The sequence below is a fragment of the Coregonus lavaretus genome, assembly GCF_964263955.1.
Source record: "Coregonus lavaretus genome assembly, contig: HAP1_SCAFFOLD_1566, whole genome shotgun sequence".
NCBI lineage: Eukaryota > Metazoa > Chordata > Actinopteri > Salmoniformes > Salmonidae > Coregonus > Coregonus lavaretus.
Window position 1 is genome coordinate 31,096 of NW_028156638.1, and position 14,169 is coordinate 45,264.

At 43.7% G+C, this 14,169-nt stretch overlaps 1 protein-coding gene across 1 annotated transcript in view; it reads right to left on the minus strand.

Moving 5' to 3' along the window:
* Positions 1–11,283: 11,283 nt before the first annotated feature.
* Positions 11,284–14,169, minus strand: part of LOC311126129 (protein artemis-like) — a gene marked incomplete at its 5' end in the record, with an annotated part of 28,451 nt that continues 25,565 nt past the window's right edge. Inside the window, 2 exons of the mRNA XM_084200144.1 lie at positions 11,284–12,691; positions 12,805–12,899. Coding sequence (XP_084056270.1) covers positions 11,904–12,691; positions 12,805–12,899 — 883 coding nt within the window. The 3' untranslated portion in view covers positions 11,284–11,903. The remainder of the gene's footprint in view (positions 12,692–12,804; positions 12,900–14,169) is intronic.

Consider the following 14,169-nt stretch of genomic DNA (forward strand, 5'->3'; position numbering starts at 1 on the left):
GTAAGGTGTGTATAGTAAAGTAGGGCATGGGTAAGGTGTGTATATAGTATAGTAGGGCATGGGTAAGGTGTGTATAGTAGGGCATGGGTAAGGTGTGTATAGTATAGTAGGGCATGGGTAAGGTGTGTATAGTATAGTAGGGCATGGGTAAGGTGTGTATAGTATAGTAGGGCATGGGTAAGGTGTGTATATATAGTATAGTAGGGCATGGGTAAGGTGTGTATATATAGTAAAGTAGGGCATGGGTAAGGGGTGTATAGTAAAGTAGGGCATGGGTAAGGTGTGTATAGGAAAGTAGGGCATGGGTAAGGTGTGTATAGTATAGTAGGGCATGGGTAAGGTGTATATAGTAAAGTAGGGCATGGGTAAGGTGTGTATAGTAAAGTAGGGCATGGGTAAGGTGTGTATAGTATAGTAGGGCATGGGTAAGGTGTGTATATAGTAAAGTAGGGCATGGGTAAGGTGTGTATAGTAAAGTAGGGCATGGGTAAGGTGTGTATAGTAAAGTAGGGCATGGGTAAGGTGTGTATAGGAAAGTAGGGCATGGGTAAGGTGTGTATAGTATAGTAGGGCATGGGTAAGGTGTATATAGTAAAGTAGGGCATGGGTAAGGTGTGTATAGTAAAGTAGGGCATGGGTAAGGTGTGTATAGTATAGTAGGGCATGGGTAAGGTGTGTATATAGTAAAGTAGGGCATGGGTAAGGTGTGTATAGTAAAGTAGGGCATGGGTAAGGTGTGTATAGTAAAGTAGGGCATGGGTAAGGTGTGTATAGTATAGTAGGGCATGGGTAAGGTGTGTATAGTATAGTAGGGCATGGGTAAGGTGTGTATAGGAAAGTAGGGCATGGGTAAGGTGTGTATAGTATAGTAGGGCATGGGTAAGGTGTGTATAGTAAAGTAGGGCATGGGTAAGGTGTGTATAGTATAGTAGGGCATGGGTAAGGTGTGTATAGTATAGTAGGGCATGGGTAAGGTGTATATAGTAAAGTAGGGCATGGGTAAGGTGTGTATAGTATAGCAGGGCATGGGTAAGGTGTGTGTATAGTAAAGTAGGGCATGGGTAAGGTGTGTATATATAGTAAAGTAGGGCATGGGTAAGGTGTGTATAGTATAGTAGGGCATGGGTAAGGTGTGTATATAGTAAAGTAGGGCATGGGTAAGGTGTGTATAGTAAAGTAGGGCATGGGTAAGGTGTGTATAGTAAAGTAGGGCATGGGTAAGGTGTGTATAGTATAGTAGGGCATGGGTAAGGTGTGTATAGTATAGTAGGGCATGGGTAAGGTGTGTATAGGAAAGTAGGGCATGGGTAAGGTGTGTATAGTAAAGTAGGGCATGGGTAAGGTGTGTATAGTATAGTAGGGCATGGGTAAGGTGTGTATAGTATAGTAGGGCATGGGTAAGGTGTATATAGTAAAGTAGGGCATGGGTAAGGTGTGTATAGTATAGCAGGGCATGGGTAAGGTGTGTGTATAGTAAAGTAGGGCATGGGTAAGGTGTGTATATATAGTAAAGTAGGGCATGGGTAAGGTGTGTATAGTAGGGCATGGGTAAGGTGTGTATAGTAAAGTAGGGCATGGGTAAGGTGTGTATAGGAAAGTAGGGCATGGGTAAGGTGTGTATAGTATAGTAGGGCATGGGTAAGGTGTGTATAGTAAAGTAGGGCCTGGGTAAGGTGTGTATAGTATAGTAGGGCATGGGTAAGGTGTATATAGTAAAGTAGGGCATGGGTAAGGTGTGTATAGTAAAGTAGGGCATGGGTAAGGTGTGTATATAGTATAGTAGGGCATGGGTAAGGTGTGTATAGTAAAGTAGGGCATGGGTAAGGTGTATATAGTAAAGTAGGGCATGGGTAAGGTGTGTATAGTATAGTAGGGCATGGGTAAGGTGTGTATATAGTATAGTAGGGCATGGGTAAGGTGTGTATAGTAAAGTAGGGCATGGGTAAGGTGTGTATATAGTATAGTAGGGCATGGGTAAGGTGTGTATAGTATAGTAGGGCATGGGTAAGGTGTATATAGGAAAGTAGGGCATGGGTAAGGTGTGTATAGTAAAGTAGGGCATGGGTAAGGTGTGTGTATATAGTAAAGTAGGGCATGGGTAAGGTGTGTATATAGTAAAGTAGGGCATGGGTAAGGTGTATATAGTATAGTAGGGCATGGGTAAGGTGTGTGTATAGTATAGTAGGGCATGGGTAAGGTGTGTATAGTATAGTAGGGCATGGGTAAGGTGTGTATAGTAAAGTAGGGCATGGGTAAGGTGTGTATAGTATAGTAGGGCATGGGTAAGGTGTGTGTATAGTATAGTAGGGCATGGGTAAGGTGTGTGTATAGTATAGTAGGGCATGGGTAAGGTGTGTATAGTATAGTAGGGCATGGGTAAGGTGTGTATAGTAAAGTAGGGCCTGGGTAAGGTGTGTATAGTATAGTAGGGCATGGGTAAGGTGTGTGTATAGTATAGTAGGGCATGGGTAAGGTGTGTATATAGTAAAGTAGGGCATGGGTAAGGTGTGTATATAGTAAAGTAGGGCATGGGTAAGGTGTATATAGTATAGTAGGGCATGGGTAAGGTGTGTGTATAGTATAGTAGGGCATGGGTAAGGTGTGTGTATAGTATAGTAGGGCATGGGTAAGGTGTGTATAGTATAGTAGGGCATGGGTAAGGTGTGTATAGTAAAGTAGGGCATGGGTAAGGTGTGTATAGTAAAGTAGGGCATGGGTAAGGTGTGTATAGTAAAGTAGGGCATGGGTAAGATGTGTATAGTAAAGTAGGGCATGGGTAAGGTGTGTATATAGTAAAGTAGGGCATGGGTAAGGTGTGTATATATAGTATAGTAGGGCATGGGTAAGGTGTGTATAGTAGGGCATGGGTAAGGTGTGTATAGTAAAGTAGGGCATGGGTAAGGTGTGTATATAGTAAAGTAGGGCATGGGTAAGGTGTGTATATATAGTATAGTAGGGCATGGGTAAGGTGTGTATAGTAGGGCATGGGTAAGGTGTGTATAGTAAAGTAGGGCATGGGTAAGGTGTGTATAGTATAGTAGGGCATGGGTAAGGTGTGTATAGTATAGTAGGGCATGGGTAAGGTGTGTATAGTATAGTAGGGCATGGGTAAGGTGTGTATAGTATAGTAGGGCATGGGTAAGGTGTGTATAGTATAGTAGGGCATGGGTAAGGTGTGTATAGAAAAGTAGGGCATGGGTAAGGTGTGTATAGTATAGTAGGGCATGGGTAAGGTGTGTGTAGGAAAGTAGGGCATGGGTAAGGTGTGTATAGTAAAGTAGGGCATGGGTAAGGTGTGTATAGTAAAGTAGGGCATGGGTAAGGTGTGTGTATAGTAAAGTAGGGCATGGGTAAGGTGTGTATAGTATAGTAGGGCATGGGTAAGGTGTGTATAGTAAAGTAGGGCATGGGTAAGGTGTGTATAGTAAAGTAGGGCATGGGTAAGGTGTGTATAGTAAAGTAGGGCATGGGTAAGATGTGTATAGTAAAGTAGGGCATGGGTAAGGTGTGTATATAGTAAAGTAGGGCATGGGTAAGGTGTGTATATATAGTATAGTAGGGCATGGGTAAGGTGTGTGTATAGTATAGTAGGGCATGGGTAAGGTGTGTATAGTATAGTAGGGCATGGGTAAGGTGTGTATAGTAAAGTAGGGCATGGGTAAGGTGTGTATAGTAAAGTAGGGCATGGGTAAGGTGTGTATAGTAAAGTAGGGCATGGGTAAGATGTGTATAGTAAAGTAGGGCATGGGTAAGGTGTGTATATAGTAAAGTAGGGCATGGGTAAGGTGTGTATATATAGTATAGTAGGGCATGGGTAAGGTGTGTATAGTAGGGCATGGGTAAGGTGTGTATAGTAAAGTAGGGCATGGGTAAGGTGTGTATATAGTAAAGTAGGGCATGGGTAAGGTGTGTATATATAGTATAGTAGGGCATGGGTAAGGTGTGTATAGTAGGGCATGGGTAAGGTGTGTATAGTAAAGTAGGGCATGGGTAAGGTGTGTATAGTATAGTAGGGCATGGGTAAGGTGTGTATAGTATAGTAGGGCATGGGTAAGGTGTGTATAGTATAGTAGGGCATGGGTAAGGTGTGTATAGTATAGTAGGGCATGGGTAAGGTGTGTATAGTATAGTAGGGCATGGGTAAGGTGTGTATAGAAAAGTAGGGCATGGGTAAGGTGTGTATAGTATAGTAGGGCATGGGTAAGGTGTGTATAGGAAAGTAGGGCATGGGTAAGGTGTGTATAGTATAGTAGGGCATGGGTAAGGTGTGTGTATATAGTATAGTAGGGCATGGGTAAGGTGTGTATATAGTATAGTAGGGCATGGGTAAGGTGTGTATATAGTAAAGTAGGGCATGGGTAAGGTGTGTATATAGTAAAGTAGGGCATGGGTAAGGTGTATATAGTATAGTAGGGCATGGGTAAGGTGTGTGTATAGTATAGTAGGGCATGGGTAAGGTGTGTATAGTATAGTAGGGCATGGGTAAGGTGTGTATAGTAAAGTAGGGCATGGGTAAGGTGTGTGTATAGTATAGTAGGGCATGGGTAAGGTGTGTATATAGTAAAGTAGGGCATGGGTAAGGTGTGTATATAGTAAAGTAGGGCATGGGTAAGGTGTATATAGTATAGTAGGGCATGGGTAAGGTGTGTGTATAGTATAGTAGGGCATGGGTAAGGTGTGTGTATAGTATAGTAGGGCATGGGTAAGGTGTGTATAGTATAGTAGGGCATGGGTAAGGTGTGTATAGTAAAGTAGGGCATGGGTAAGGTGTGTATAGTAAAGTAGGGCATGGGTAAGGTGTGTATAGTAAAGTAGGGCATGGGTAAGATGTGTATAGTAAAGTAGGGCATGGGTAAGGTGTGTATATAGTAAAGTAGGGCATGGGTAAGGTGTGTATATATAGTATAGTAGGGCATGGGTAAGGTGTGTATAGTAGGGCATGGGTAAGGTGTGTATAGTAAAGTAGGGCATGGGTAAGGTGTGTATATAGTAAAGTAGGGCATGGGTAAGGTGTGTATATATAGTATAGTAGGGCATGGGTAAGGTGTGTATAGTAGGGCATGGGTAAGGTGTGTATAGTAAAGTAGGGCATGGGTAAGGTGTGTATAGTATAGTAGGGCATGGGTAAGGTGTGTATAGTATAGTAGGGCATGGGTAAGGTGTGTATAGTATAGTAGGGCATGGGTAAGGTGTGTATAGTATAGTAGGGCATGGGTAAGGTGTGTATAGTATAGTAGGGCATGGGTAAGGTGTGTATAGAAAAGTAGGGCATGGGTAAGGTGTGTATAGTATAGTAGGGCATGGGTAAGGTGTGTATAGGAAAGTAGGGCATGGGTAAGGTGTGTATAGTAAAGTAGGGCATGGGTAAGGTGTGTATAGTAAAGTAGGGCATGGGTAAGGTGTGTGTAGTAAAGTAGGGCATGGGTAAGGTGTGTATAGGAAAGTAGGGCATGGGTAAGGTGTGTATAGTAAAGTAGGGCATGGGTAAGGTGTGTATAGTAAAGTAGGGCATGGGTAAGGTGTGTGTATAGTAAAGTAGGGCATGGGTAAGGTGTGTATAGTATAGTAGGGCATGGGTAAGGTGTGTATATAGTATAGTAGGGCATGGGTAAGGTGTGTATATAGTAAAGTAGGGCATGGGTAAGGTGTATATAGTATAGTAGGGCATGGGTAAGATGTGTATAGTAAAGTAGGGCATGGGTAAGGTGTGTATATAGTATAGTAGGGCATGGGTAAGGTGTGTATAGTATAGTAGGGCATGGGTAAGGTGTGTATATAGTAAAGTAGGGCATGGGTAAGGTGTGTATATAGTATAGTAGGGCATGGGTAAGGTGTGTATATAGTGAAGTAGGGCATGGGTAAGGTGTGTATAGTATAGTAGGGCATGGGTAAGGTGTGTATATAGTATAGTAGGGCATGGGTAAGGTGTGTATAGTAAAGTAGGGCATGGGTAAGGTGTGTGTATATAGTAAAGTAGGGCATGGGTAAGGTGTGTATAGTATAGTAGGGCATGGGTAAGGTGTGTATATAGTATAGTAGGGCATGGGTAAGGTGTGTATATAGTAAAGTAGGGCATGGGTAAGGTGTATATAGTATAGTAGGGCATGGGTAAGGTGTGTATAGTATAGTAGGGCATGGGTAAGGTGTGTATATAGTAAAGTAGGGCATGGGTAAGGTGTGTGTATATAGTATAGTAGGGCATGGGTAAGGTGTGTATAGTATAGTAGGGCATGGGTAAGGTGTGTATATATAGTATAGTAGGGCATGGGTAAGGTGTGTATAGTAAAGTAGGGCATGGGTAAGGTGTATAGTAAAGTAGGGCATGGGTAAGGTGTGTATAGTAAAGTAGGGCATGGGTAAGGTGTGTGTATAGTAAAGTAGGGCATGGGTAAGGTGTGTATATAGTAAAGTAGGGCATGGGTAAGGTGTGTATAGTATAGTAGGGCATGGGTAAGGTGTGTATAGTATAGTAGGGCATGGGTAAGGTGTGTATAGTAAAGTAGGGCATGGGTAAGGTGTGTATAGGAAAGTAGGGCATGGGTAAGGTGTGTATAGTAAAGTAGGGCATGGGTAAGGTGTGTATATAGTAAAGTAGGGCATGGGTAAGGTGTGTGTATATAGTATAGTAGGGCATGGGTAAGGTGTGTATATAGTAAAGTAGGGCATGGGTAAGGTGTGTGTATATAGTAAAGTAGGGCATGGGTAAGGTGTGTATAGTATAGTAGGGCATGGGTAAGGTGTGTATAGTATAGTAGGGCATGGGTAAGGTGTGTATAGTATAGTAGGGCATGGGTAAGGTGTGTATATATAGTATAGTAGGGCATGGGTAAGGTGTGTATAGTAAAGTAGGGCATGGGTAAGGTGTGTATAGTAAAGTAGGGCATGGGTAAGGTGTGTATAGTAAAGTAGGGCATGGGTAAGGTGTGTATAGTAAAGTAGGGCATGGGTAAGGTGTGTATAGTAAAGTAGGGCATGGGTAAGGTGTGTATAGTAAAGTAGGGCATGGGTAAGGTGTGTGTATAGTAAAGTAGGGCATGGGTAAGGTGTGTATATAGTAAAGTAGGGCATGGGTAAGGTGTGTATAGTATAGTAGGGCATGGGTAAGGTGTGTATAGTATAGTAGGGCATGGGTAAGGTGTGTATAGTAAAGTAGGGCATGGGTAAGGTGTGTATAGTATAGTAGGGCATGGGTAAGGTGTGTATAGTAAAGTAGGGCATGGGTAAGGTGTGTATAGTATAGTAGGGCATGGGTAAGGTGTGTATAGTAGGGCATGGGTAAGGTGTGTATAGTATAGTAGGGCATGGGTAAGGTGTGTATAGTATAGTAGGGCATGGGTAAGGTGTGTATATAGTATAGTAGGGCATGGGTAAGGTGTGTATAGTATAGTAGGGCATGGGTAAGGTGTGTATAGTATAGTAGGGCATGGGTAAGGTGTGTATATAGTATAGTAGGGCATGGGTAAGGTGTGTATAGGAAAGTAGGGCATGGGTAAGGTGTATATAGTATAGTAGGGCATGGGTAAGGTGTGTATATAGTATAGTAGGGCATGGGTAAGGTGTGTATAGTAAAGTAGGGCATGGGTAAGGTGTGTGTATATAGTAAAGTAGGGCATGGGTAAGGTGTGTGTATAGTATAGTAGGGCATGGGTAAGGTGTGTGTATAGTATAGTAGGGCATGGGTAAGGTGTGTATAGTATAGTAGGGCATGGGTAAGGTGTGTATAGTATAGTAGGGCATGGGTAAGGTGTGTATAGTATAGTAGGGCATGGGTAAGGTGTGTATATAGTATAGTAGGGCATGGGTAAGGTGTGTATAGGAAAGTAGGGCATGGGTAAGGTGTATATAGTATAGTAGGGCATGGGTAAGGTGTGTATAGTATAGTAGGGCATGGGTAAGGTGTGTATAGTATAGTAGGGCATGGGTAAGGTGTGTATATAGTATAGTAGGGCATGGGTAAGGTGTATATAGTAAAGTAGGGCATGGGTAAGGTGTGTATAGTAAAGTAGGGCATGGGTAAGGTGTGTATAGTATAGTAGGGCATGGGTAAGGTGTGTATAGTAAAGTAGGGCATGGGTAAGGTGTGTATATAGTATAGTAGGGCATGGGTAAGGTGTATATAGTATAGTAGGGCATGGGTAAGGTGTGTATATAGTAAAGTAGGGCATGGGTAAGGTGTGTATAGTAAAGTAGGGCATGGGTAAGGTGTGTATAGTAAAGTAGGGCATGGGTAAGGTGTGTATAGTATAGTAGGGCATGGGTAAGGTGTGTATATAGTAAAGTAGGGCATGGGTAAGGTGTGTATAGTATAGTAGGGCATGGGTAAGGGGTGTATAGTAAAGTAGGGCATGGGTAAGGTGTGTATAGTATAGTAGGGCATGGGTAAGGTGTGTATAGTAAAGTAGGGCATGGGTAAGGTGTGTATAGTAAAGTAGGGCATGGGTAAGGTGTGTGTATAGTAAAGTAGGGCATGGGTAAGGTGTGTATATAGTAAAGTAGGGCATGGGTAAGGTGTGTATAGTATAGTAGGGCATGGGTAAGGTGTGTATAGTATAGTAGGGCATGGGTAAGGTGTATATAGTAAAGTAGGGCATGGGTAAGGTGTATATAGTAAAGTAGGGCATGGGTAAGGTGTATATAGTAAAGTAGGGCATGGGTAAGGTGTATATAGTAAAGTAGGGCATGGGTAAGGTGTGTATAGTAAAGTAGGGCATGGGTAAGGTGTGTGTATATAGTATAGTAGGGCATGGGTAAGGTGTATATAGTAAAGTAGGGCATGGGTAAGGTGTATATAGTAAAGTAGGGCATGGGTAAGGTGTGTATAGTAAAGTAGGGCATGGGTAAGGTGTGTATAGTAAAGTAGGGCATGGGTAAGGTGTGTATAGTAAAGTAGGGCATGGGTAAGGTGTGTATAGTAAAGTAGGGCATGGGTAAGGTGTGTATATAGTAAAGTAGGGCATGGGTAAGGTGTGTATATAGTAAAGTAGGGCATGGGTAAGGTGTGTATAGTAAAGTAGGGCATGGGTAAGGTGTGTATAGTAAAGTAGGGCATGGGTAAGGTGTGTATAGTATAGTAGGGCATGGGTAAGGTGTGTATAGTATAGTAGGGCATGGGTAAGGTGTGTATATAGTAAAGTAGGGCATGGGTAAGGTGTATATATATAGTATAGTAGGGCATGGGTAAGGTGTATATAGTATAGTAGGGCATGGGTAAGGTGTGTATAGTATAGTAGGGCATGGGTAAGGTGTGTATAGTAAAGTAGGGCATGGGTAAGGTGTGTATAGTATAGTAGGGCATAGGTAAGGTGTGTATAGTATAGTAGGGCATGGGTAAGGTGTGTATAGTATAGTAGGGCATGGGTAAGGTGTGTATAGTAAAGTAGGGCATGGGTAAGGTGTGTATATAGTATAGTAGGGCATGGGTAAGGTGTGTATAGTAAAGTAGGGCATGGGTAAGGTGTGTATAGTAAAGTAGGGCATGGGTAAGGTGTGTATAGTATAGTAGGTTATGGGTAAGGTGTGTATAGTAAAGTAGGGCATGGGTAAGGTGTGTATAGTAAAGTAGGGCATGGGTAAGGTGTATATAGTATAGTAGGGCATGGGTAAGGTGTGTATAGTATAGTAGAGCATGGGTAAGGTGTGTATAGTAAAGTAGGGCATGGGTAAGGTGTGTATAGTATAGTAGGGCATGGGTAAGGTGTGTATAGTAAAGTAGGGCATGGGTAAGGTGTGTATAGTATAGTAGGGCATGGGTAAGGTGTGTATATATAGTAAAGTAGGGCATGGGTAAGGTGTGTATAGTATAGTAGGGCATGGGTAAGGTGTGTATAGTATAGTAGGGCATGGGTAAGGTGTGTATATAGTATAGTAGGGCATGGGTAAGGTGTGTATAGTAAAGTAGGGCATGGGTAAGGTGTGTATAGTAAAGTAGGGCATGGGTAAGGTGTGTATAGTAAAGTAGGGCATGGGTAAGGTGTATATAGTATAGTAGGGCATGGGTAAGGTGTGTATAGTAAAGTAGGGCATGGGTAAGGTGTGTATAGTAAAGTAGGGCATGGGTAAGGTGTGTATAGTAAAGTAGGGCATGGGTAAGGTGTGTATATAGTAAAGTAGGGCATGGGTAAGGTGTGTATAGTAAAGTAGGGCATGGGTAAGGTGTGTATAGTAAAGTAGGGCATGGGTAAGGTGTGTATAGTATAGTAGGGCATGGGTAAGGTGTGTATAGTAAAGTAGGGCATGGGTAAGGTGTGTATAGTAAAGTAGGGCATGGGTAAGGTGTGTATATAGTAAAGTAGGGCATGGGTAAGGTGTGTATAGTAAAGTAGGGCATGGGTAAGGTGTGTATAGTAAAGTAGGGCATGGGTAAGGTGTGTATAGTATAGTAGGGCATGGGTAAGGTGTGTATAGTATAGTAGGGCATGGGTAAGGTGTATATAGTATAGTAGGGCATGGGTAAGGTGTGTATAGTATAGTAGGGCATGGGTAAGGTGTATATAGTATAGTAGGGCATGGGTAAGGTGTGTATATAGTATAGTAGGGCATGGGTAAGGTGTGTATAGTATAGTAGGGCATGGGTAAGGTGTGTATAGTATAGTAGGGCATGGGTAAGGTGTGTATAGTAAAGTAGGGCATGGGTAAGGTGTGTATAGTAAAGTAGGGCATGGGTAAGGTGTGTATAGTAAAGTAGGGCATGGGTAAGGTGTGTATAGTATAGTAGGGCATGGGTAAGGTGTGTATAGTATAGTAGGGCATGGGTAAGGTGTGTATAGTATAGTAGGGCATGGGTAAGGTGTGTGTATATAGTAAAGTACGGCATGGGTAAGGTGTGTATATAGTAAAGTAGGGCATGGGTAAGGTGTGTATAGTATAGTAGGGCATGGGTAAGGTGTGTGTATATAGTAAAGTACGGCATGGGTAAGGTGTGTATATAGTAAAGTAGGGCATGGGTAAGGTGTGTATAGTATAGTAGGGCATGGGTAAGGTGTGTATAGTAAAGTAGGGCATGGGTAAGGTGTGTATAGTATAGTAGGGCATGGGTAAGGTGTGTATAGTAGGGCATGGGTAAGGTGTATATAGTAAAGTACGGCATGGGTAAGGTGTGTATAGTAAAGTAGGGCATGGGTAAGGTGTGTATAGTAGGGCATGGGTAAGGTGTGTATAGTAAAGTAGGGCATGGGTAAGGTGTGTATAGTATAGTAGGGCATGGGTAAGGTGTATATAGTAAAGTAGGGCATAGGTAAGGTGTGTGTGTGTGTGTAGAAGAATGCTACAGCGCCACATGAAATCGTGTATATATGCATTTATCAACTTCAAGTCAACTATTTTCCAGTGAGCTTCATGCGTAAAAAGGAAGACGTGGGTTCTTGACAATCATCCATTGAAAAACCACTGACTCAAACTAGCTGTATCTATAACCTGGACATTGAGGGCTTTCACCATTTTAAAGTAGTCACCTGGATGCGAGCGATCAGCCAATGATCAGAGCATTGTCTTCATTGGGTGCTATGGTTTGGAAATGACTAAGCTACTGTATATCACAGCTGTCCAAGTGGCCATGAATGATTTGGTTCAGGACTCCAGCACTGCAGATGGCGCTAAATCCCCAATATTAGCTTTACACTTTAACACAAAATTGACTACTATAAAAAGGAGAGCCTCAATGTCAGACACTCTAAAATGGCACAGATACAAGGATGGAGGCTAAATGAAGATGGGCCACTCAGGCCATTCAACATTAGTCAGTTCAGGTCTGCTATAGATGGAGGCTCTCCCATCAGCACCAATGCATTAGCAGCTGGGTTTGGTCCGCTCAGCTCATTGACTGTATATCAATCAGAAGAAACTAGTGAGTGGGATGTGTAGCTTCCTCTTCCCTGTGGTGTCTATATACACAGAGTTAGACGGGGTCAGAGGGACGGACTTCCTGTCCTGATGACCACTTCCTCTCCAGCGGCCAGTCTCCTGTACAGAGCGCTCAGGTCGTCCGGTCCAGGTGTTTGTGAATCCGGCGTAGACGGAATGTCAAAGTCCGATGACACCTGAGACTCCGATTGGTGAGTTTGACTGCCACACTCCTCCCCCCCAGCCTCCAGATTGGTCAATACATCTCCCTGACACCAGTCTTCTGATTGGATGAGCATGCTGTCAGCCTGGCTCAGGCCTCGCCCAGCTGAGATGGGAATGGACGGCAAGGGGATTTGGGCGGAGTCATCAACAAACAGCTCTGGTGTCTGAGAGCCTGTGAGTGTGGAGTGGGAGGGGCTTGTGTGAGAGCAGGAGTGTGGTTGGCTGTTCTGGCTGTCCGTCAGAGTCTCTGTGGTGAAAAACTCCTCCCAGCGAGGAGGAGAGGGGCCAGAATTAGATACACACCCCTCGTCCCCACCTCTCTCTTCTTCCTCCAAGTCTCTCTCCTGTTCTCTCTCTTCTTCCTCCAAGTCTCTCTCCTGTTCTCTCTCTTCTTCCTCCAAGTCACTCTCCTCTTCCTCATTAGATTCAGTACAGTCCATGTATTCTCCTGTGGTGAGAGGTGTGTGTGTTAGGGGTAGAGGTAGTGGTTCGTCCAGAGGGAGGGGTAGAGGTAGTGGTTCGTCCAGAGGGTTAGGAAGAGTTGTGGGTGTGGCCTCCTGCATCATCACCCTCTTCCTCACAGGGGCCAGGTCCGCCCCCTCAAACAGCCAATCAGCACAGTCCACATCTGACAGACACAACACAGAGCCAATCACAAAGCAGTAAAAGGATAGTGTGAAGTGATAAGGGTTAGTTGTATGTAAGAAGAACTGGCTGTGGTCAGGAGAGAGAGAGTCTCACCGTGGGTGTGCTGCTCCTGTCTGGTGCGTTTCAGTGTTCCCAGAGGTCTGTAGATCACAGATGAAGAGGACACGTCCCTACGCATTGGCTTCAACCTGGAGACACACGGTTACACACAGGCTTCAACCTGGAGACACACGGTTACACACAGGCTTCAACCTGGAGACACACAGGCTTCAACCTGGAGACACACGGTTACACACAGGCTTCAACCTGGAGACACACAGTTACACACAGGCTTCAACCTGGAGACACACAGGCTTCAACCTGGAGACACACGGTTACACACAGGCTTCAACCTGGAGACACACGGTTACACACAGGCTTCAACCTGGAGACACACGGTTACACACAGGCTTCAACCTGGAGACACACGGTTACACACAGGCTTCAACCTGGAGACACACAGTTACACACAGGCTTCAACCTGGAGACACACAGGCTTCAACCTGGAGACACACAGTTACACACAGGCTTCAACCTGGAGACACACAGTTACACACAGGCTTCAACCTGGAGACACACAGGCTTCAACCTGGAGACACACGGTTACACACAGGCTTCAACCTGGAGACACACGGTTACACACAGGCTTCAACCTGGAGACATACGGTTACACATTTAAACACACACATATGGTAACAAATACAGTGCATTCGGAAAGTATTCAGACCCCTTCACTTTTTCCACATTTTGTTACATTACAGCCTTATTCATATTAATTATTCTAAAATTGATGAGGAAAACAATTATTTAATCCATCTACACACTATATCTCATAATGACAAAGCAAAAACAGGTTTTTAGACATTTTTGCTAATTTATTAAAAATAAACAAATACCTTATTTACATAAGTATTCAGACCCTTTGCTATGAGACTCGAAATTGAGCTCAGGTGCATCCTGTTTCCATTGATCATCCTTGAGATGTTTCTACAACTTGATTGGAGTCCACCTGTGGTAAATTCAATTGATTGGACATGATTTGGAAAGGTACACACCTGTCTATGTAAGGTCCCACAGTTGACAGTGCATGTCAGAGCAAAAACCAAGCCATGAGGTCGAAGGAATTGTCCGTAGAGCTCCAAGACAGGATTGTGTCGAAGCACAGATCTGGGGAAGGGTACCAAAAAAAACTCTGCAGCATTGAAGTTCCCCAAGAACACAGTGGCCTCCATCATTCTTAAATGGAAGAAGTTTGGAATCACCAAGACTCTTCCTAGAGCTGGCCGCCCGGCCAAACTGAGAAGGGCCTCGGTCAGGGAGGTGACCAAGAACCCGATGGTCACTCTGACAGAGCTCCAGAGTTCCTCTGTGGAGATGGGAGAACATTCCAGAAGGACAACCATCTCAGCAGCACTCCAC